This window comes from Phyllobates terribilis, unplaced genomic scaffold, assembly GCF_046119375.1.
Source record: "Phyllobates terribilis strain yellow unplaced genomic scaffold, ASM4611937v1 Scaffold_472__1_contigs__length_1415193, whole genome shotgun sequence".
Taxonomy (NCBI): Eukaryota; Metazoa; Chordata; class Amphibia; order Anura; family Dendrobatidae; genus Phyllobates; species Phyllobates terribilis.
This window is the reverse complement of record NW_027363232.1, coordinates 659,627-684,681: the sequence shown is the minus strand read 5'-3', so window position 1 is coordinate 684,681 and position 25,055 is coordinate 659,627. Positions and strand designations below refer to the sequence as shown.

At 49.6% G+C, this 25,055-nt stretch overlaps 1 protein-coding gene across 1 annotated transcript in view; it reads left to right on the top strand.

Moving 5' to 3' along the window:
- Nucleotides 1-25,055, top strand: part of LOC141229274 (protein kinase C theta type-like) — a 98,583-nt gene that overhangs the window by 32,207 nt on the left and 41,321 nt on the right. Inside the window, exon 3 of the mRNA XM_073667456.1 lies at nucleotides 17,745-17,820. Within this exon, the coding sequence (XP_073523557.1) occupies nucleotides 17,745-17,820 (76 nt within the window). The remainder of the gene's footprint in view (nucleotides 1-17,744; nucleotides 17,821-25,055) is intronic.

Genomic DNA, 25,055 nt, shown 5'->3' with positions numbered 1-25,055 from the left:
GGTGACCAGCAACCAATGAGCTCCTTCCTACGCTCAGGAACCAACCCCTATCTGCCCCTACAGCACTGGGTGTTCCACCCCCCTCCCCACTCTAGGCAGGGACATAGTCGGTCATGCCTGCACTTCTGTCTAGTGGGAGCACCGTTGAGCTGTCCCTCGGAAATGGGGTGTGTGCGCTGTATGCAGCTAACTGAGCCCTGGTCCATACTCCATCCTTACCCGGGAGTGGAATATCACACCTCTGGCAGAGGTGCAATACCCCTGTAGCGGCCGAACCCTCGGGGCGCTACATATGCATCTGTCACACAGCACATGGTCAGATAAGGTTGTAAAATGTTAAAATGACATTTCCCAGTGAATGCATTTGTCACGGTTGAAAGCAATACAAAAGTGCAAAAACGCATAAAAAATGTTACTTGTTAACATAGCCCAAGGTGTGGAGGAGTATTTTTTTGGGGGGGTTATTTATTTTACCTTCTACACAAGTCTTTACCCTGGAAAGGCAGTTCCTTAACATATTTCACAGGAAAGCAGTTTTTGAATGTTTTATTGTGAGCCCTTAAAAGTGGCTTAATACCTCTGACCACGTTGTTGACAGCAGTGACCTGGGCATCAGAAATGCTTCCTTGGGCGATCCCCTTGCTGTCCCCATGTCATTTGAGCACTGTCGCAATCGTTTTGGGCACTTGTTAGGCTTTTAAAAGACCGCCGGGAGTGCCATGCCAAAAATGCTCGGGTCTCCCATAGACTAACATTGGGCTCGTTGCTTGGGTCGAGCACCCAAGTATCACGGCGAGCTCGGCCCGAGCTTCGAGCACCCGAGCATTTTAGTGCTCGATCAACACTAGCGGGCACGGCTGCTGGTCCTCAAACCGGGCGGACCAATCTAAGACCGGCGCGCCGTACACCCACTCAGGTGCCGGAGGTGGAGGCTCCGGGAGGGAACCCAGCAGAAGGTTCCTAACTTCAGTGCCCGGGGGTGGAGGTTCCGGGCTGAGCAGCTTCTCCAGGGAGGGCATGGCGGGGTACGGAGAGTGCTGGTGTAGGAGGCCCAGGAGCAGGTCGGCGCTTGCAGCGCCTGGGACAGGGGATTTCTTCCCACCTGCTCGTGTGCTGCACGCGGCCTCCTGGTATTCAGCGGGCTCCGCTGGGTTGCCGCTGCTGGCATCCTGTGCTGCTCTACACCGTGCTGCAAACTTCTCCAACAGCTCGCTCCTCCACTTGGTAACTGCTGCTTGCTGGGCCCGGTCCACTTGTTGGCTCAGCTCCAGAATCTCACTCTGGAGGAACTCCGCGTCCTCCGGGGATAACTTACTGGCTTCTCCCTCCAGGGTGAGGGGGGTCGCTTGCCACGGCAGCAGGCCAGAGGCGGAGGCTTGATCCTGACTTCCGTCCATGTTGTCTGCCGGGTGCGGTCTGTCTAGACTGGTTAAGACCACACCCTGTCTCCATTCCTTCTTTCCTCCTCCTCCTCCTCTTTCGGGGGCGGTCCCATGGCAATCTGCTGTCGGTCACTCCTTGTGACTGCCTCCCTGCCTTGACGGACACATCTATGCGGACAGTTGCAAGGGGCAGGGTATGCTTTTGGTGCCATTCTGGGACCCGGCCCATGATGGGAGGTTCCATACTGTTGTCTTTGGTCACGCACATAATGGCGCCCGTTCTTCTGGGGCGGGCACCACATTCAGTATCATTACACAGTTCTTTAGGCACACTTCACCCGCCGATAACTGGTTGGTCACGTATCCTGTTCGTGACGCCAGAGCTGACGCGCCCCCTGGGCCGTGGGGTACTCGGCAGCTGGCCTATGGATGCCGGTATAGGGGATATCACCGTGGCTGGCCCTGTCCGTGACCCAGGGCGGTCAGTAAAGAGGGGAAGATATTGGAGGATCTGGGGAAAGTGTTCATGACTCCACCTGTGGAAGGCAGCCAAAGGGAGCTGCCGCTGCGGAGCCGTCCTCTGGAGCTGGTGGCAGCAGGGATGGTGTGGCTCTCCACAGGTAGAGCTTGCTCCAGGGCGGTGTAAGGCGGTGAAAGATGCGCTGGGCGTTGTAGTGCAGGGAGGGAAAGATGGCGCAGATAAAGAATGGACGGAGGCAGTGCGGTGCAGTCATCTGAGTCTTTATTCACAGTTCTTATGACAGTTCCATTGGTGCACTGTACAGTTGTCGGGCCTCCCACGTCGCGCTGCGTTCACCAGGCAGGGGTTCAACACTTCGTCAGGTAGATTAGGAGCACCTGACAGAACTCCACTTTCTGTGTTACTAGCTAGACCGTCTTCACGCTGGGTCTTTCTCCCTCCTGCCCTGCGCTTCCCACTCTCAATCCCGTTCGGGTGCTCTGAAGCCCCTCCTGTACGTTGGGGTTCCCGGACCTGCTTGTCCCTCACAGGGATTAGAATGAGGCTTCGGCAACTGACTATATAAGCCAGAAGCCTCCCAGCCAAGACCTGGAGTTACACGGCTGGACCAGGGGTCCGTCCCCTTCCTGCGGCCTACGATCCCTGTCTTCTGACAGATGCGGGGCATACAGGTGCCGTCCTGCACTCGCCGTACACCCTAGGATCCCTTCCTTAGATCGGAGGCTACTCCTCTGCTCCCCTCCTGGGCCTCTAGCACTGGGCCCTGCTTGTGGAGCAGAGCTCCTAAAGAGACTCTGATCCCTGACTGTTCTCCACTGACTCCTCTACCAAACTCTCCTGCCACCCTAAAATGGCTCCCCTTTATATACCTACTACTATAGTGCTCCCTTAAACTACTTCCTCCACCCACACCCACTACTGGTTCCCCCTACCTCTGGGTTCCCCCTACTCCAGCCAGGAACAGGGCTCAGCAGTTGCGCTCATGCATGTTGCCCCTCCAGCCGGCCTGGAGCAGTGTAGTGTTGAATGCGGGTGTTGGGGTTCTGGGCAGCACTCCCTCCTTACCTGAGAGAAGGAGACACCACACTCTGGGTGAGGTGCAGTACCTCTGTAGTCACTGAACCCTCAGGGGCGCCACAATTACAAGTCACATTGTTTTCTGTTGGATTAAAGTGGGCTAATATCTGGCTAATCTAGCTGTGTAATGTGTATGGGGGTCTCCTCGCTGCCCTAACAAATGTTCAGTTCAAATATCCGCTCCTTGTTCTCTAGGCACAAATTGCTTAGGGGCAGCAGATTACCCTCCTCCCCACAGAACACATGAGAGCTCATCTGTATGTTGGGAGAGATGGCTGCTAGCCAAACAGTGTATGGCAGGCCACAAGGACTTGGCTGACTCCTTTTCAGTAGAGATGAGCGGTGTTCGACTCGAACTGTTCGCCAATCTCAACTTCGAGCTGTTTCGGGCGGTGTTCGAGCCGTTCGGCGAACACGAACAATTTGAAAATAATTCGGCTGTTCGAGGTTATGTTCGATAACTGTTCGTGCACCAAAATCATAACTGAATTTTTTCTCAGTAATGCTGAAAATTAATGTAAATACGCAGTTTGAGTGTACAGTGGGACGGGTGGAGGGGCAGGGGATGGATCTCTGCATAAATAATGAAGATCTCCATTTTTTTTTCTCTTTCCCGCATTTACAGTGGGGAGGTGCAATCTGTCAGCCTATCAGCAGCGCACACACGGAGCGAACTGCTTTTTTCACACAAGCAAGGGCATGTGTCATTGGCAGTGTATGTCACATGTCCTTGCCCTATAAGACCCAGCCATTTTCCCCGTCGCCACCATTTTCTCACTGCTGCAGCTGCGTGTTAGACGGCACCGCTGTTGCTGTGTGCGCTATACTTTGTGTTAATTTCAAGCCAATTTTCGCACAAATCTACAGATAGCTTGGGAGTAGGGAATAGTTGTGATTGCAGTCCTTTTGAGGACTAGGTTACATAATTTCCTACGACTTTTATCAGGCAGGATTGTGCTCTTAAATAGATAGGTTGGGAGTAAAGACTAATTGTAATTGCAGTCCTTTTGAGGGCTAGGTTACATCAGTTCCTATCCCTTTTTGCCAGGCAGGTCTGTACTAGTGCTGTGCAAGTTTTTTTCACAGCATTTGGCTAAATCTAGCAAAGCAAATCCTTTTTGGCCTCTTGCAGTGTGTGTTAGTCAGTGGAGTAGCCTATCTGTGTTGCAAGCTACACCACCTGTGTATAGAATGCAAATTTTTTTACTGCACCTAGTGAAGTAAAACCTTTTGGGCATAGCATCATTCTATTAGTCCATCTATACTTACCTACACCAGGTTGCAAATTCAAAATAATTTTTATCTGCATCTAGCTCTGAAAAAATATTTTGGCTTGTAGCAGTGTGTGGGACTTGTTCTATTAGTCCATCTATACTAACCTCCACCAGGTTGCAAATTCAAAATAATTTTTATCTGCATCTAGCCCAGCCAATACTTTTGGGCTAATACCACAGTTTGGCCACTCAGCTCTGCTCGGTTCCCATCCATTGCACAAAAAACAAACAACTCCAGAGTTGTTAAGTAGTTAACCACCAAAATGAGTGGAAAAAGGCCTGCTGCTGGTGGAAAGGGTAATAGGCATGTTGGGAAGGGAAAGAAAGGTTGTATCCATGGGGTAGGTGTTAAAGCAACAGTAACATCTGCTGAAGAAAGACCATCTTCCAGCCAAACTAAGATGTCTACTTCTTTTAGCGGACAATGTGAGAAGATCCCTTTCTTACGGCCATGCCAATCGCTACAAATTCCAGATGAGGCACAAAAACAGCATGTGCTTCAACGGATATCAAGTGCTCCTTTAAGTGGGCTCTCCTCCACCTCAACTTCAACATCACAAATACTCCAGTCCTCAGAGGTGTCACCCCAATCGCACTTGCTTCCTCACAGCTCCCAAGTCTCCAGCTGCCCGTCTTAGTATGGGGTAACACAGATGGTGGAGTCTGCAGAGCTGTTTACTCATACTATAGCCTGGGAATTAGAGGTCGGCTCCAGAACTTCTGTGAATCCAGACGAGGAAATGATCTGCACTGATGCCCAGGATCTTTGAGTCGGATCCAGGACCAGAGGCAGAAGGTTCTGACCATAATGTAGACCCTCGTTCCCTAACTGTAACTCCTGTTGGTGGAGACAATGAGGAAGACGATGATGAGACTCAAATACCTGATTGGAGCGACAACTTTAGTTTTTTGTCAGGGCAGGAAGAGGTTGGCTCTGAGGACGACGGGTGTGATAACACACAGGGTGATGATGATGAGGTTGGAGATCCCACTTACTGTCAACCCACAGTTAGCCAGTCGATGAGGTCAGCAGAGGAGGTGGAGGAGGATGCTAGTGACGACGAGGTCAGGTTGCGCCTTCCTGGACAGACGTAGTACTGGAAGCACGTCAACAACTGCATCCTCAAACACAACTCTGCCTCTGACCACAAGTCGTGGTGGCTCTTCAGGTCGCATGGGTGCTAAGCCTTGCATAGCCTGGGCATTTTTTCAGATCGATAAGGATGACCCAACTTGTGTTATCTGTAACATTTGTCAGCAAAAGCTAAGTAGAGGCCAAAAAATACATAGTTTGAGCACTTCATGCATGAACCGGCACATGGATATGAAGCATAAATTGCAGTGGGAAGCTCACTGTGCTACAATGCGGCCTAGCCGGCCGGGCCAACCGCCGTCTGCCACATCTTGTGCATCCGCGGCCTCTTCATCCTCTGTGACTGGGGGGACAGCAGTCACACCTGTTTTGGGACGCAGACCTGCCACCTCTTTACCTGCAACAGCCAGCGTGATTGGCAGGTCATCATTTTCTTTGGAGGTGGAAACACCAGCTGGTGTTCAGCGCTGTCCGACATCGATAGCACCACCTTTGGATCAAGGCAACCTAACATGTCCGCCTGCATCTTCCTCACGGACCGGCAGTTTGCCGGGGACACCCTTCTCAACCTCGTCTAAGCACAACAGCCAGCCCTCGGTCCCTCAGATGTGGACAAGTAAAAGACCATTTCCTCCTAGCCATGAGAAAGCTAAGAGGTTGAATTTCACCATCTGCAAGCTTTTGGCTACAGAAATGCTGCCTTTCCGCCTGGTGGACACAGAGGATTTTCGAGACCTTATGTCTGTCGCAGTGACCCAGTACCAGATGCCCAGTCGGCACTACTTCTCAAAGAAAGGTGTGCCTGCGCTCCTCCACCAGCATGTCGCACACAACATCACCGCTTCTTTGAGAAACTGTGTGTGTGACAGGGTGCATTTCACCATAGACACTTGGACGAGTAGGCATGGACAGGGGCGTTACATGTCGCTGACTGGGCTCTGGGTAACTATGGTGACAGCAGGACAAGGGGCTGCTGTCCAAGTCTTGCCGTCCCCATGAGTTGTGCGTCAATCCTCTTTATCTCGAAGTTCCTCCACTGCTTCTGCCTCCTCAACCTCCTCTCGGTCCTCCACCTGCACCCAAAGCCTGTCTGGTCATTCCACAAGCTTTCTAACTGCGCAGAAGGGATCCTGCACACCTCCTTACTATGCTGGCAGCAGGGCTCAACGTCATCAGGCGGTTTTTACTTTGAAATGTCTGGGAAATGTGAGTCACACAGCTGAGGAGTTGTGGTCAGCTCTGGAGAACCAATTTCATGAATGGTTGTCTCCACTGGACCTGAAACCAGGGAAAGTCGTGTGCGACAATACTGCAAACCTGGGTGCGGCCCTTTGCCGAGGCAATGTCACACGCGTGCCTTGTATGGCTCACATGTTGAACCTGGTTGTCGAGCAACTTTTAGCCCACTATCCCGGACTAGATGGCCTTCTGCAGAGGGCACGGTCGCTGTGTGCTCACTTCCGCCATTCGCATCCCGCAGCTCAGCGACTTACATCTCTACAGAAGTCGTTGGGCCTGCCACTTCACCGGCTAAAATGCGATGTGCCTACCTGGTGGAATTCAACTCTGCACATGTTGCAGCGACTGTGGCAGCACCGACAAGCCCTGGTGCAATACGTTCTGACGTATAGCCTGGGCCAACGAGATCCAGAGGTGGGGCAAATCACGCTGGAGGAGTGGTCTCAGATCAGGGACCTATGCACCCTTCTGCACAGTTTTGAAATGGCGAAGAAGATGTTTATTGCTGACGATGCCATTATCAGCATGACTATTCAGGTGATTTACATGCTGGAGCACATGTTAAACAGAATTCGGAGTCAGGTGGTGGCAGAAGAGGAGGTGGAGGAAGTAGAGGAGGAGGAGTTGCATGAGGAAGGGCTAACATCTGCAAGGTCCAGATGGTCGGCAGCACCAAGGCGGCAGGCATGTGAGGGTGGGGGAGATGGTTTTACCAGGGCTCATGGTAGCAGCCAAACTAGTGAGGAAGGTGCAGGAGTGGAGGACGAACTGATGGAAGACTCATCAGATGAGGGAGACCTTGATCACATTTCTGTTGTGCGAGGTTGGGGGGAGAGGGCAGAGGAAGGAAGCATGATTGTTACCTCGCCACCAACACAACAGGGACTTGGTGCTCCTGGATGCGCAAGACACATGAGTGCCTTCTTGCTGCACTACCTGCAACATGACCCTCGAATTGTGAGAATTAGAAATAATCCTGACTACTGGGTTGCCACACTCTTAGATCCCCGGTACAAAAGTAAATTTGCAGAAATTATTCCTGCCATAGAAAGAGATGCACGCATGCTGGAGTATCAGCAGAGACTGTTTCAGAATCTTACATGTGCTTTTCCACAAAACACTAGTGGTGCACGTAGTGAGTCTCACCGTTCCAACTAGCCAACCGTGGGACCGTCGAGTGTTCAGCACTCAAAACTGTAACGGGTCTGGGAGGCGGAACCTCTGGGCTACTATACAAGGGAGCGGTCCTTGTAAGGGAGCGGGTGGCGACCAGGCAGGCAGTCACAGCAGGTGACCAGGACAGTCTCTGGGTGTACGGGCAGGAGGTCACGGCAAGTGATCAGGGCAGTCTCTGGAAGAACGGGCTGGAGGTCACGGCAAGTGACCGGGGCAGTCTCTGGAAGAACGGGCTGGAGGTCACGGCAAGTGACCGGGGCAGTCTCTAGGTAAGGGGTAGGTACGACCTGTGATGGCTGAACCTCCAGGTAGGCTAGCAAGGCAGATGGAGGATGTGTGCTCCCAGGTGAGCAAGCGAGAGTCTCTGGAATAGCAGGTGGTCACAGCACGTGACGGCGGAGCCTCCAGGTAGGCAAGCAGGCAGGTAGCGGAGAAGCGCTCCTAGGTGAGCGGGCAAGAGTCTGGAATAGCTGGTGGTCACAGCACGTGACAGCGGAGCCTCCGGGCAGGCAAGCAGGCAGGTAGCGGAGAAGCGCTCCCAGGTGAGCGGGCAAGCTGGTCCATAGACAGACTGACCGGAGTTGTAAGGCAGACTGTCGGACCTCAGGCAAGCAGGCAGGTAGCTGATGTGCGCTCCCAGGTGAGCGGGCAAGTTGGTCCATAGACAGACTGACCGGAGTTGTAAGGCAGACCGTCGGACCTCAGGCAGGCAGGCAGGATTAGGACAGCAAGCTGGCAGGAATCTGGCAGGTAACTGGCAACGGGACCTGAGGGCTGAAGCAGAGTAGAACGGTGCAACAATATTGCTCGGGCACCTCCATTTTGGAGGAGGTGCCTTATATATGGTAAAGTCCTCCGGCCATTGGCCGGGGACTCCTTAGGACGGCGCGCGCGGCCCCTTTAAGAGGGAGGGAGGGCGCGCGCCCTAAGCACAGTGGCCAGGAAGGAGCGCGCGCTGCCAGCAGAGCGGGAGAGGGACGCCGGGCACGGAGCAGAGCGGTGAGGGGAACAGCGTCCCTGCCTAGCAGAGGGCAGGGACGCCGGCACTACAGTACCCCCCCCCCTTTAGGCCCCCCCTTTTTTAGGCCAGATAGAAATTTAGCTAGGATGAGAGGGGCATGGATGTTCTCCCGGGGCTCCCACGTTCTCTCCTCAGGACCAAACCCCTTCCAATCTACCAGAAAAAAGGTCTTTCCTCTTACCCTTTTGGTGGCAAGAATGTTCTCTACCTCAAACTCGTCCTCAGCAGAAACCGTAGCAGGAGGCGTACCTGTAGACTTGGAAAAAGAGTTAAGCACCACGGGTTTGAGGAGAGATACATGGAAGGAGTTAGGGATCCGTAAGTTGGCCGGGAGTTTCAATTTATAGGCCACCGGGTTGATCTGACTGATGACCTCCAGAGGACCGATGAACCGAGGCCCTAACTTGTAAGAAGGTATCTTGAGTCGGACATATTTAGATGAGAGCCAGACTTTATCTCCTGGACGAAATTGTGGAGGATCCAGGCGTTTTTTGTCAGCGTGTCTTTTCATACGCTCGGATGACAGAAGGAGTGCGGACCGGGTACTCTCCCATATGGAGGAAAATTTGCTAACGAGAGATTCCGCAGCCGGGTTGTCCACAGAGGTGGAGACAGGAAAAGGAATCCGAGGATGCTGACCAAAGACCACAAAAAACGGGGATTTGGAGGAGGATTCGCTCTCGTGATTATTATAAGAGAACTCGGCCCATGGTAGGAGATCCACCCAGTCAGAATGGTGGGCATTAACGAAGTGCCGGAGGTAACTGGTCAGGTTCTGATTGATCCGCTCCACTTGACCATTGGACTGTGGGTGGTAAGCGGAAGAGAAGTCCAGGGTGACGTCTAGTAGTTTACAAGTGGCTCTCCAGAAACGTGAGGTGAACTGTACCCCACGATCCGACACGATGTGGAGGGGCAGGCCATGAAGACGGAAGATGTGGCGGATAAAGTATTTAGCCAGCTCGGGTGCAGACGGAAGGCCTGGCAGGGGAATAAAGTGAGCCATCTTGGAAAAGCGGTCAGCGACCACCCAAATGACCGTACAACCGGCAGAGACGGGGAGATCAGTTATAAAGTCCATTGCTATATGCTGCCAGGGGGCAGCAGGTACAGGAAGCGGAAGGAGGCGTCCGGCTGGCAGATGTCTCGGGACTTTGTTGCGGGCGCAGGACACACAGGCAGAAACAAAGTCTATTATGTCCTTGTGCAGGGTAGGCCACCAATAGTGCCGGGCAATAAGCTGGAGGGTCTTTTTCTGACCGGCGTGGCCAGCTAGTTTAGACGAATGGCCCCAGTGTAGGATCTTCTCCCGATCAGGTACTGAAACAAACGTCTTACGGGGAGGGAGACGATTTAGACTCACGGGAGCCACCTGCATTACTCTGGCGGGATCGATGATATGTTTAGGTTCTTCCTCGAGATCGGACACCAGAAAGGATCGAGACAAGGCGTCCGCCTTGACGTTTTTGTCAGCCGGGCGAAAATGAAGAACAAAATCAAAGCGAGCAAAAAACAAGGACCACCGGGCTTGGCGCGGGTTAAGTCTCTGGGCATGCTGGAGGTAAGCCAAGTTCTTGTGGTCAGTGTAAATTATTACCGGATGAAGAGCCCCCTCGAGTAGGTAACGCCACTCCTCCAACGCCAGCTTGATGGCCAATAACTCTCGGTCTCCTATGGAATAGTTGCGCTCAGAAGAGGAGAAGAGTTTGGAGAAGAAGCCACAAGTTACCATTCTCCCGGAAGATGATTTTTGAATAAGTACCGCTCCGGCTCCAGAGGAGGAGGCGTCAACTTCCAGGAAGAACTGCTTGTTGCCGTCCGGGCGATGCAGCACCGGGGCGGAAGAGAAGGTCTGTTTTAGGGAAAGAAAGGCCTCCTCTGCTTCAGGCGGCCACTCTTTGGGATTAGTACCCTTACGGGTGAGCGCGGAAATTGGGGCAGTCCGGAAGAGAAGTGCGGGATGAAGAGGCGGTAATAGTTGGCGAAGCCCAGGAACCGTTGAATAGCCTTCAACCCCTCTGGTCGGGGCCATTTCTCGATGGCAGACAGTTTCTCAGGATCCATTTGTAGGCCGGTCTGAGAGATAATGTAGCCCAGAAACGGAAGCGAGGTCTGCTCAAAGAGGCACTTCTCATATTTAGCGTAGAGATGGTTCTGCCTGAGCCTGAGCAGGACCTGACTAACATCCCTCCGGTGAGTCTGGAGATCCGGAGAAAAGACCAAGATGTCGTCCAGGTACACCACTACGCAGGAGTAGAGAAGGTCACGGAAGATGTCATTGACCAACTCTTGAAAGACGGCAGGAGCGTTACAGAGGCCAAAGGGCATTACCAGATATTCATAGTGGCCGTCCCGGGTGTTGAATGCCGTCTTCCATTCATCCCCCTGACTGATACGAACCAGGTTGTACGCCCCACGGAGGTCCAGTTTGGTGAAGATTCTAGCCCCCCTCAGACGATCAAATAACTCCGGAATGAGCGGAAGGGGGTACTTATTCTTCACCGTGATCTGGTTAAGGCCTCTATAGTCTATACAGGGACGGAGAGAGCCGTCCTTCTTTTTGACGAAAAAGAAGCCTGCTCCCGCCGGGGAGGTAGATTTCCGGATGAATCCCCTGGCCAGATTCTCCTCAATATATTCGGACATCGACCGGGTCTCAGCAGCGGATAATGGATAAATACGCCCACGGGGAGGAGAAGTACCAGGTAACAGGTCGATAGGGCAGTCGTATGGTCTATGAGGGGGTAGTGTCTCTGCCTCCTTTTTATTAAAGACATCAGCATAAGACCAATAAGGAATCGGAAGTCCAGGTAGATTAGCTGGGGTAGGAGAAGGACGGACGGGATGAACGGGAACCAGACAGGTCTTATGGCAGCCCTGTCCCCAGCGAAGGACTTCTCCGGTCTGCCAGTCAAGAACGGGTGCATGTTTCTGGAGCCAAGGTAGGCCTAGCAAGAGGGCGTGAGAGAGTCCAGGCAGAACATGGAAGGAGATACTTTCAGAATGCAGCATTCCCACCTGCAGAGTAATGGATTCGGTGATGAGTTGGATGGGGCATGGTAAGAGCCCCCCATCCACGGCAGCAACAGACAAGGGTACAGCCAGAGGTTTGGTGGGGATGCGGTATTTCTCTACCAGGGACTGTGAAATAAGATTCCCGGCTGCTCCAGAGTCCAGTTGGGCTAGTTCGAAATAACGTTTCTCCCCGTAGACGATTGAAACTGACAACAGCAGGGATGGAGAGGATTTATTCTTGTCTAGGTGGACCTCTCTGAGCGAACCTAGACACAGGCGTTTCCCGACCTCTCCGGGCAGGCACGGATCCGGTGCTCCTTACTGCCACAGTAGAAGCAGGTCCCCTCGGCACGGCGTAAGTCCTGACTGGTCTTGACCATCTTGGTCTGGTCGACCTGCATAGGCTCAGGAGGGTGTACCTGGTTAGAGACAGAAGGAGTGACGGGTTTCTGAAAAGTAGGAGCTAGACGTGGTAACCTCCTCTCACGGGTGACCTCTCTGGCACGCTCCTGGAACCGTAGGTCAATCCGGGTGGCAAGAGTTATTAAGTCATCGAGAGTGGTAGGAATGTCCCGACCGGCAAGTTCATCTTTAATACGGCCGGACAGACCCTCCCAGAAGACGGAAACCAGAGCGTCGTTATCCCAGGCCAGCTCCGAGGCAAGGGTACGGAACCGTATGGCATATTGGCCCACGGTGAGACTTTCCTGACGGAGGCGTAGCAACGATGATGCGGATGAGGTCTTCCGTCCGGGTTCGTCGAAGACTTTCCGGAAAGCCGTGAGAAAAGCAGGCAAGTTGGACACCAGGGGGTCTCCTCTCTCCCATAGAGGATTTAGCCAGGCCAGGGCCTCCCCGGTGAGATGGGACATGATGAATGCAATTTTGGCTCGGTCGGAGTTAAACTGGTGGGACAATAGTTCAAAATGCAGGGTGCACTGATTTATGAAGCCCCGAGCCTGGGCTGAGTCGCCTCCGAAGCGAGGAGGTGCAGAAAGCCGAGGTCCGGGGTAGGATATCATGGTGTTAGTGGACAGCGGAGCTGCCGGATTGCGAGACATGGCACTGGCGGAGGTTGTTGGTGGAGCAGTCAGTGTCCAGGCGAGTATTGACATTCCGCAGGTGACCCAGGATGGACTCCTGTTGGGACCTTTGACGGGACAGTTCATGACACAGGTCCGAGAGCGAGGGAGCTTGGGTGCCACCGGGTTCCATGGCCCGAGCAAACTGTAACGGGTCTTGGAGGCGGAACCTCTGGGCTACTATACAAGGGAGCGGTCCTTGTAAGGGAGCGGGTGGCGACCAGGCAGGCAGTCACAGCAGGTGACCGGGACAGTCTCTGGAAGAACGGGCTGGAGGTCACGGCAAGTGACCGGGGCAGTCTCTGGAAGAACGGGCTGGAGGTCACGGCAAGTGACCGGGGCAGTCTCTAGGTAAGGGGTAGGTACGACCTGTGATGGCAGAACCTCCAGGTAGGCTAGCAAGGCAGATGGAGGATGTGTGCTCCCAGGTGAGCAAGCGAGAGTCTCTGGAATAGCAGGTGGTCACAGCACGTGACGGCGGAGCCTCCAGGTAGGCAAGCAGGCAGGTAGCGGAGAAGCGCTCCCAGGTGAGCGGGCAAGAGTCTGGAATAGCTGGTGGTCACAGCACGTGACAGCGGAGCCTCCGGGCAGGCAAGCAGGCAGGTAGCGGAGAAGCGCTCCCAGGTGAGCGGGCAAGCTGGTCCATAGACAGACTGACCGGAGTTGTAAGGCAGACCGTCGGACCTCAGGCAAGCAGGCAGGTAGCTGATGTGCGCTCCCAGGTGAGCGGGCAAGTTGGTCCTTAGACAGACTGACCGGAGTTGTAAGGCAGACCGTCGGACCTCAGGCAGGCAGGCAGGTAACAGGAAATCAGGCAGGATTAGGACAGCAAGCTGGCAGGAATCTGGCAGGTAACTGGCAGGTAACTGGCAACGGGACCTGAGGGCTGAAGCAGAGTAGAACGGTGCAACAACATTGCTCGGGCACCTCCATTTTGGAGGAGGTGCCTTATATATGGTAAAGTCCTCCGGCCATTGGCCGGGGACTCCTTAGGATGGCGCGCGCGGCCCCTTAGGGAGGGAGGGCGCGCGCGCGCGCGCCCTAAGCACAGTGGCCGGGAAGGAGCGCGCGCTGCCAGCAGAGCGGGAGAGGGACGCCGGGCACGGAGCAGAGCGGTGAGGGGAACAGCGTCCCTGCCTAGCAGAGGGCAGGGACGCCGGCACTACAAAAACTTAACATAAACACAGTATCTGCTGGTAACATCAATTTTGCGGAATCATTTCACCACTTTTTTAGCCCATCCTTTGCAAGGCCACAGGAGACAAGAAGTCTGACATAGTCAACGCCTAGAGACGATGGTACAGGAGTATCTCCAAGTAAACATTGAAGCCATGACTGTGTCACTGGACCCTTGCTCTTTTTGGGCTTCCAATCTGGATAAATAGCCGGAGCTTGCCACTTACGCCTTGGAGATCTTGTCATGCCCCGCAGCCAGCGTTCTGTCTGAACGTGTGTTCAGCGCTGCTGGTGGTGTGCTGACAGATAAGCGCACGGGGCTCTCCACTGATAATGTAGACAGACTCACGTTCATAAAGATGAACAAATCATGGATCCGAAACGACTTTTCTACCCCTGTGTCATGCTGGGGAGAGTAAAAGCTTGATGATTTGTTAAAATCACCTCACCAACCGTTATAAGCTTTCAAATTACTAATCATGTTTATCTGTATCTTGGCTGGAAAATAATTTGGGCCTTGTAGCTGTGTGCAGTACTGATTCTATTAGACCATCTATACTAAGCTCCACCAGCTTTCAAATTAATAATAATTTTTTGCTGCATCTAGCCCGGAAAATAATTTTGGGGCTCCGAGATGCGCAAGACACATGAGTGCCTTCTTGCTGCACTACCTGCAACATGACCCTCAGATTGTCAGAATTCGAAATAATCCTGACTACTGGGTTGCCACACTCTTAGATCCCCCACACTCTATGATCAACCTTTTCTTTTTAATAAAGAGCAAAAAAATGGTCATTTTTGAAATTATAAGCATTAGCCAGTTATTACAAACTGTAATCAAACAGTTTTCAGCTCAAAACTTTATTCTAGGTGATGTTACATTTGCACATAGGACCCCTTGTTCGAAAGGAGCTTCTGAACTCTCTCGTCCATTGAATTTGTCAGGTTTTGGATGGTTTCTGCTTCAATTGTTTTGCATGAGGACAGAATACCCTCCCAGAGCTGTTGCTTAGATGTGAACTGCCTCCCGCCATCATAGACACTCCTTTTGATGATGCTCCAGAGGTTCTCAATGGGGTTGAGGTCAGGGGAGCATGGGGGTCACACCATAAGTTTGTCCCCTTTTATGCCCATATCAGCCAGAGATGCAGATGTGTTATGTGCAGCATGAGACGGTGCATTATCATGCATGAAAATGATCTTGCTGCGGAATACACGGTTCTTCTTCTTGAACCATGGCAGGAAGTGCTGTTTGAGAAACTCCACATACATTATGGAGTTCATATTTACCCCTTCAGGGATCCTAAAGGGGCCGACAATCTCTCTCCCCATGATTCCAGCCCAAAACATTACTCCACCTCCTCCTTGTTGGCGCCGTAGCCGTGTTTGCATGGGGTGTCCATCAACCAGCCATCCTCCACTCCATCCATCTGGACCATCGAGCGTTGCACGGCACTCATCGGTGAACAAAACAGTTTTGAAGTCCGTCTTCATGTATTGTTTGGCCCACTGCAGCCCTTTCTGCTTGTGTACATTAGATAGAGGAGGTCGACAGGATAACTTACGCACAGCTGCAAACCTCTGAAGGACCCTGCATCTTGTTCGGGGGACGTTGGAGGCACCAGCAGCTTCAAAAACTTGTCTGCTGCTATGACAAGGCTTTTTTGCCGCTGCTCTTTTAACCTGACGTAATTGCCTGTAGGAAAGAGTCCTCAATTTTCCCTTATCAGCATGCACACATGTGTACTGTGAATCAGCTACATACTTCTTGATTATGCGATGATCAGGATGAAGTGTCTTAGCAATGTTGATTGTAGTCATGCCTTGACCTAAACACTCCACAATTTGTTGCTTCTCAGCAGCCGACACATCCTTTTTCTTTCCCATTTTGGCAGAAAATGTAGGCTGCTTAATAATGTGGGACAGCCTTCTTAAGAAGTCTTGCCTTTCATTGGACACCCCTGCCAAACTAATTAGCACAGGTGTCTGCAATTGCTTACAGTGATATAAAGAGCCCTGACACACATCACCATCAATGAGTTTAACTGACAAACAAACAAATTCTTCCCTTATCACTCCTAAACACTTTTTGCATAATAATTTGGAACACAGTGTACATGTGCTTTTCCACAAAACACCAGTGGTTCACGTAGTGAATCTTACAGTTCTAACTTGCCAACCGTGGTCTGTATGGAGTTGTTCAATAAAGGGCCCAAAATTAAGATAACATAGACGGGAGAGGTCTCTATGAATACGAATTCCTAAGTATTTGATACCCTGTGAGGGACAGGCAAAGGGAAAGTTGGACTGGATGGAATCCTGTATGGATTTGAGGAGGGAGACATCGAGGGCCTCAGACTTCGCTGCATTGATTTTAAAATTTGACCATGTAACAAAGTGATCGATTTCAGCCATAACAGCAGGGATGGATATATGTGATTGAGTGCTATATACTAGGACATCATGAGCAAATGCAGAGCACTTGTACTCTGTGCCTGCCACCTCAATCCACCTGATATTGGGGTTATGGCGAATTGATGAGAGCAGGTGCTCCATCACTAGGATGTATAAGAGAGGGGACAGAGGACGTCCCTGCCTTGTCCCATTGGTGATTATGAAAGGTGATGAAAATGTTCCATTCATCTTCAGCCTAGGTGACGTATTGCGATACCGGGCTGTGATTTTGCCTATGAAAGGGTCCCCTAGATCCCTACCCCAAGCTTTTTAAGAGAATAATATATGGCGTGCCAGGAGACTCTATGGAATGCTTTCTCAGCATCCAACGAGAGTATCTAATTACAAATTTTTAACTGTATCTAGCCCAGGAAATACTTTGGACCTAGTAGCAATGTCTGCTAGTCAGCTTATTATCCCAACTGTTAAGCAAGCTGCACCACCTGTAGTTTGGACACTTAATTTTTTCAAAGGAAATGCTTCGGGCCCCCGGGACACTCAGTGAAAAGCATCGGGGAGGCACCCCAAGGCATAGGGGCTGGGACTGGCGGTAGGACGCTTTGCGGTGGACCGCCAAGCTCAATCCTTATAAAAGCTTTTTAACTGTAGCAGCTTTAGTGGACGCTACTGGAGCTGGAATTACGCGGCTGCTGGCATCAGACTTGCCCTCCAATAGATCCTTGTAAAAGGATTTAAAGTGTGCTCATTCAAATTACAGAGACAATTTAAATTAAAAAGCTTAGACCTGCCTCCACCGCAGGGGGGCTCGCTCGAGCCACCAGAGGACAGGCACCAGTATTGGGAGAGGGGGGGCTGGCCGTCAGGTTCCACCGCAGCTCTGGCGCAAACCCCGCGACACGGAGGTCGCACGGGCAGAAACGGACTGGCCGTGTTAGCTTCGCATTTTTGGGGTTTTAGAAGGGCATGACATGCCTATATCTGTGTCTCCCCCTCCTTTTACTCCTCCACCTCTTTTCTTTTCGCATGACTATATGTACTTGTCACTTTTACATGTGTGTGTTGTGTCCTCTGAGCAGTTTGTCAGCTTTTGGACACCTTTTGAAGGTGTTTTCTACGTGTTTCTATGTGTTTTTGTTTGCCTGCCATTGGTTTTAACGGTGTTCGAAGGTGTTCGGCGAACATACAGGTGTTCGACGAACCGAACTCTAACACTACGGGGGTGGCTCAACACTACTTTTCAGATCATATATGGAGAACCTAATGGTAAACCCTGGATAAATGAAGCTTGTGACCTGGTTCCTGTTCCCCACTAGGTTTCTGGCACTTCTGATAAGACAGACGAGCAGCAGTACCCCGACACTGAGAAGTTTGTTCCCTACAATCCTGCAGGTAACTTTTCCACACTTTGCTGTACCTATTGCCTGCCATTAGCCACTGGCCTTTACATTTAATTTTGAGCATCAGAATCAATTCTAATACTTGCATCTGAAGCTGGATGGGGTTAGTGAATTTGTCACCAGGATTTTGCTGCCCCATCTGAGAGCAGGGTGATTTAGGAGCAGAGACCCTGATTACAGTGATGGATCGCTTGGTGCAGTTGAGAGTAAGGCTATGCTCCCATGCTGTGGAAATGAAGCAGAAATTTTCTGCTTCATTTCTGCATGTCCTCTCCCGGATAAACGCATGTGGAATTCCGCACGCGTTTATCATGCTTTTATCGTGCAATTTCCACATGCGGAATTGCCTTGAGTTTTTAATTGTACTGCAAAGGCAATTCCGCTTGCGGAAACGCAAAATGAATGAACATGCTGCGGATTTTTCCCCGCAGCAAAATCGCTGCGGAAAAAAACGCAGCATGGGCATTGAACTTGCGTAATCACATTGGGGGGCGGATAACATAGCGTTAAACAAGCCTTTACGCTGCGGAAATTCTGCAGCATATCCGCTTGAAAAACGCTACGTGGGCACATACCCTAACTGTGTCTGCTGCAGATCTACAAATTCTCTGAATGCTGGGCTCTGTATAACCCCACCCACACCACTGATATGCAGAAAGCTACCAATGCACAGTGTACAGAGCTATTCATCAGTTGTGGGGACAGGGTTGGACTACATGGCAGCAGCTTTACTAGTCCTCTGGTGGCAGTCTCCTGCTGGTGGAGGATCACTTATCAAAACTACATCAGTCAGCCCAGAGAGCAACACGTCGCTGGAATTGGTGATCTTTGTCCCCACGTTGTGCTGTGCTCAGATCAGGTGGCAAGAAACCTGGTGACATTCCCTTTGTCAGGCAAAATGTATTTTTGTCCTAGTTTTAAAAATGTTGAAAGGACAGCCAGAGATGTCTTATATCTCCGCCCCCTGTTCACTTGGAAGGGACCTCCATAGAACTCTACTCTTGCTTCCCCCAAACAAGGAATTTTTATAACCGCCATAAACCTCAGCCCAGGGCAAGCATACTGGTATACACTGGATTTCCCCTCCAAAGCCCTATTGTGTAACTGTACAAACTTTTAATGTCAAGTTTAATAATGCACATGACGGTCACAAACACATGGACCACATTTTTGGGATGCTCGCCTTTTTCCAGTTATGATGGTGTATCTTTCATAACTGGGAAACCACCAGAAACCTAGGAAATGGTTTCTGAGCTTCTGAACGTCATAGAAATATCATATTTGATATCAATCTACGTCAATATTGGTGACGGCAAACTTTCCTTTGGAAGTGCATTGAGGTGAAGGGTGCATTGCTGGAAAAGGGGAAAAAAACAGAACAAAACCTCTTTAAATCTCTTAATTTGCAAGTGTGAACGAGCTGAGTGTGACCAGAGCATAAGTGCGAACGAAAGTAAGTGTGTGACTTATTTTTCAGTGACTTGGATTCAGGAAGTTTGGAAGGGAGGACTTTGGACTGAATTGCTGTCTGCATTTCATTAATTCTTTGCTTTTCTTTTTACTTAACATTCTGTCTATTGCAATCCCCATTAGGAAATGAGCTCCATTATTGACAATGCTATCCAGTGTACATCTTGCCACATGTATGCAATCCTGAACAGCCGGTCGTGGTTGCTTACTGCTGCGTGAGATGTGAGCACGTTGTGCTTTTGGAAGCCCAGATACTGGATCTAAATGAGCAGCTGGCAACACTGAGATCCATTGACAACATGGAAAGGAGTCTGCTGCTCACTGAGCAGCATCTCACTGGGGTAGATGTGGGGGAGGGTGGTAGTCTGGAGCTGCAGGACAGTGAGGCCGTTAGTTGGGTGACAGTTAGAAGGGGGGGTAGAGGGAAGAGTGCAAGGGAGGCTAGTCCTGATCTGGCAAGTTTGCAAAGTTGGCAGATGAGGGGAGTGACGGTACAGGGGTAGCACTGCTGCAGCAAGGCATGTCCCCTGAAAGCCGGAGGAGTGTTTGCTCCAGTAAAGAGGGAAATAGGAGAGTAGGGCAGGCCAGGCAGGTGCTGGTAGTGGGGGACTCAATTATTAGGGGAACAGATAGGGCAATCTGTCACAAAGACAGGGATCATCAAACAGTGTGCTGCCTACCTGGCGCTCAAGTCCGGCACATCGCTGATCGGGTTGACAGATTACTGGGAGGGGCTGGTGAGGACCCAGCGGTCATGGTGCACATTGGCACAAATGACAAAGTTAGAGGTAGGTGGAAGGTCCTTAAAGATGATTTCAGGGAATTAGGCTGCAAGCTGAAAGCAAGGACCTCCAAGGTGGTATTCTCTGAAATACTTCCGGTACCGCGTGCCACGCCAGAGAGGCAATGGGAGATAAATAAGTGGCTCAAGAACTGGTGTAGGAAGGAGGGATTTGGGTTCCTGGAGAACTGGGCCGACTTCTCAGTTGGCTACAGACTCTATACTAGGGACCGGCTGCACCTTAATGGGGAGGGTGCAGCTGTGCTGGGGGAGAAAATGGGTAGAAGGTTGGAGGAGTGTTTAAACTAGGGATTGGGGGGGAGGGTATTCATTTTATAGGTGGGGAAGATAGTGCAGATAGTGACCTGGGCACAAATTGGGGGTGGGGTTAGAACAGCCAATAAAGTAAGAAGGAATAGAGGTACAGAGAGATACATAAAATGCATGTACACTAATGCCAGAAGCCTCACCAACAAAATGGAGGAATTAGAATTAATTTTGTTGGAAAATAATTATGACATGGTAGGAATATCTGATACGTGGCTGGACGAGAGCCATGACTGGGCAGTTAATTTACAGGGCTATAGTCTGTTCAGAAATGACCGTACAAACAAGCGAGGGGGGGTGTGTTTATATGTAAAATCATCCTTAAAACCTGTCTTGTGGGAGGATATATGTGAATCTAATGAAAATGTAGAGTCCCTGTGGGTGGAGATAAGGGGAGGGGGAAAAAATAATAAATTACTGTTAGGGGTTGGTCTCCAAAAATAATGGAAGTAGCAGAGAATATCCTCGTAAAGCAAATAGATGAAGCAGCGACTCAAGGAGAAGTCATTATTATGGGAGACTTCAACTACCCTGAAATACATTGGGGGACAGAAACATGTAGTTCAAGCAAAGGTAATAGGTTTTGACAACTATGAGAGACAATTACCTTTCACAACTGGTTCAGGACCCAACAAGAAGGGGGGCACTGCTAGACCTAATATTAACCAATAGGCCAGACCGCATATCAAATATACGAGTTGGGGGTCACTTGGGTAATAGTGATCACAAAATAATACGTTTTCATGTAACCTTTAATAAGATGTGTAGTAGAGGGGTTACAAGGACACTAAACTTCAGGAAGGCTAATTTCCAACGGTTGAGAGATGATCTTAGTGCAATAAACTGGGACGATATCCTGAGATATAAAGCTACACAAAGCAAATGGGAGACGTTTATTAACATCCTGAATAGTACCTGTGCACAATATATACCCTTTGGGAATAAACATGCTAGAAATAGGAGGAAACCACTATGGCTAAATAGAGCTGTAAGGGGCGCAATAAGTGACAAAAAAAGCATTTAGAGAACTAAAGCAAGTAGGTGGTGATGAGGCATTAAATAAATATAGAAAATTAAATAAATTATGTAAAAAGCAAATCAAGGCAGCAAAGATTGAGGCAGAGAGAATCATTGCCAGAGAAAGTAAAAATAACCCCAAAATATTCTTTAACTACATAAATAGTAAACAACTAAAAAATAATAATGTTGGCCCCCTTTAAAAATAGTCTGGGTGAAATGGTGGATGAGGATAAGGAAAAAGCCAATATGCTAAATGATTTTTTTTCAACCGTATTTACACAAGAAAATCGCATGACAGAAAACATGATTAGTGATAACAAAAATTCTCCATTAAATGTCACTAGCTTAACCCAGCAGGAAGAACGGCGGCGTCTAAAAATCACTAAAGTTGACAAATCCCTGGGCCCAGATGGGATACACCCGCGAGTACTGCAGGAATTAAGTAACGTCATAGATAGACCATTATTTTTAATCTTTAAAGATTCAATAATAACAGGGTCCACAGGACTGGCGTATAGCAAATGTGGTGCCAATATTCAAAAAGGGGACAAAAACTGAACTTGGAAATTATAGGCCAGTAAGCTTAACCTCTACTGTGTGTAAAATCCTGGAGGGTTTCCTAAGAGATGCTATAATAGAGTATCTGAAGAAGAATAACCTCATGACCCAATATCAACATGGGTTTACGAGGGACCGTTCCTGTCAAACTAATCTGATCAGTTTTTATGAGGAGGCAAGTTCGGGACTGGACCAAGGAAATGCAGTGGATGTTGTGTATATGGACTCTTCAAAAGCTTTTGATACGGTTCCACACAAAAGGTTGATACATAAAATGAGAACAATGGGGATAGGGGAAAATATATGTATGTGGGTTAAGAATTGGCTCAGTGATAGGAAACAAAGGGTGGTTATTAATGGAAAACACTCAGACTGGGTCTCAGTTAACAGTGGGGTACCACAGGGGTCAGTATTGGGCCCCCTTCTTTTTAACATTTATTAATGACCTTGTAGGGGGCATACAGAGGAATATTTCAATATTTGCAGATGACACTAAACTCTGCAGGGTAATCAATACAGAGGAGGACAATTTTATATTACAGGAGGATCTATGTAAACTAGAAGCTTGGGCTGATAAATGACAAATGAGCTTTAATGGGGATAAATGTAAGGTAATGCACTTGGGCAGAGGAAATAAAATGTATAATTATATGCTTAATTGTAAAACACTGGGCAAAACTGTAACTGAAAAAGACCTGGGTGTATTGGTGGATGACAAGCTCACGTTTAGTGGCCAGTGTCAGGCAGCTGCTGCAAAGGCAAATAAAATAATGGGATGCATTAAAAGAGGCATAGATGCTCACGAGGAGAACATAATTTTACCTCTATACAAGTCACTAGTGCGACCACACTTAGAATACTGTGTACAGTTCTGGTCTCCGGTGTATAAGAAAGACATAGCTGAACTAGAGCGGGTGCAGAGAAGAGCGACCAAGGTTATTAGAGGACTGGGGGGTCTGCAATACCAAGACAGGTTATTACACTTGGGGTTATTTACTGTGGAAAAAAGAAATGCTTAGAGGTGATCTTATTACTATGTACAAGTATATGAGGGGACAGTACAAAGACCTTTCTACTGATCTTTTTACTCTGAGGCCTGAGACGGGGACAAGGGGGCATCTTCTACGTCTGGAGGAAAGAAGGTTTAATCATAATCACAGACGGGGATTCTTTACTGTAAGAGCAGTGAGACTATGGAACTCTCTGCCGCATGATGTTGAAACGAGTGATTCACTTTTTAAATTTAAGAAGGGCATGGATGCCTTTCTTGAAAAGTATAATATTATAGGTTATAAATACTAGATTCCTTGATAGGGCGTTGATCCAGGGAACTAGTCTGATTGTCGTATGGAGTCGGGAAGGAATTTTTTTCCCCAATGTGGAGCTTAGTGTTTTCCACATGGTTTTTTTTTGCCTTCCTCTGGATCAACATGTTAGGCTATGGGTTGAACTAGATGGACTTAGTCTTCCTTCAACCTTAAAAAAAAAAAAAAAAAAATGATGTATTCATCTTGGATGTGGGCCCCCCCCCATACCAAGATATGGAAGATGAAGGATTTTTATGTCTTGTGCAGCTGGGTGGGTTCACAAAACAGAGCCCCGTGTGAGGTAAACAACATGGGTGTGTCCTAGTGTTTTGCCTCCTTACTAAAAACCAGATCGTCCATGTTGGCTCATTCCAACCCAGGGACGTCAGATGCAAGCACTCCTCGTTGCGTGGAGGAATCACACCTAATTTCCGGGGAGCCGTCCCCGCCACAGAATCTGAGACCATCACCTCGTGGCGCAGGTTTTGCTATTATTTACCCCTTTTATTTTAATAACTGTTTTATGCATATATGTAAATTGTCTCTTTTATAATATCTTGTATATCTTTTGTAAACACTGCCAACTTTCGGGAGTAAATTATTATTTACCAGCTTCGTTCTTCTTGTCCTATGTCGAGCAAACACGTTCCTCACCCGCTAATTCACGTTACCTAACGGGTACCCAATCCACCTGTTAAGAGATCGGTGGTGGCAGCATACGGTGTATTTATGTGATATTGTGGTTGAGGGTGGTGGGATTTAGGTATATATACGTTCCTGGACTGAACTGGTGGTATATATACGTCCTGTCACATCACGAGCCACAATAGTCGACATAAATGAGAGCAGCTGCGCCCTGTCGCTTATCCTCAGTCAATACCGTGTTTGACCAGCAGGATAAGGGAGCGCCAGAGGGCTGCAAAGTCTGACTAAGTTTTCCTGACACCCTTTAAATGCAGTTTAGGGCCATCTCTGTTGCACTCTTACTCTCTATTAGCTGCAGTGTCCCATCTGCCTAATGCTGCCACAGATCTCATGGCTGCAGTATCCAGATCTTCAGCAACTTGCTGACATCGTGTCAGTTAATCCAATGAGTGTTTGCAGTGACAGCAATGTCTGTTAGCTGGGTTTCTGATGTTGCTCAGTTGTGGAGGAGACAAGACAGATGTCAGTGTGGTGTTTGGAGGCTCCTGAGGCCCCTGCACATGACCTCATGAGTGCCAGAGATCCAGCATGTGATCTTGTGGTCTTGGGCTCCAGTATACAGGTGGGACTTTGCAGCTATTTGGGGGGGCGGGGGAGAAGGGCACAACACTGACGTGTGCAGTGAAGGTGGTTAAAGTTCATTGACGCTAGATGACTCATTTTGGTGCATTGACCCCATAGGCAAACTAGGAATGTCAAAGAACCAATCAAGAACAACCGAACAAAATTGTCAAATTATGCATAAATAGGAAATTAAAAAACCTATAATAAATACACGGTTAAGTAAGACACCATAGAGACAGGCACTCACACCAATGTACATACAATAGTTAAAATAGAAAAATATAGAATAGATGTATACTACCAGGAGTAGTTCTAGAACCGCCCACCAGGGGTAGTTCTAGAAGCGCCCACCAGGAGCAGTATTAGAACCGCACACTAGAAGAAGTTCTAGAACCGATCATGGCACCAGGGGTAGTTCTAGAACCGCCCTCCAGGGGGTAGTTATAGAAGCGCATAACGGCATTAGGGGTAGTTCTAGTACTGCACACTAGGAGG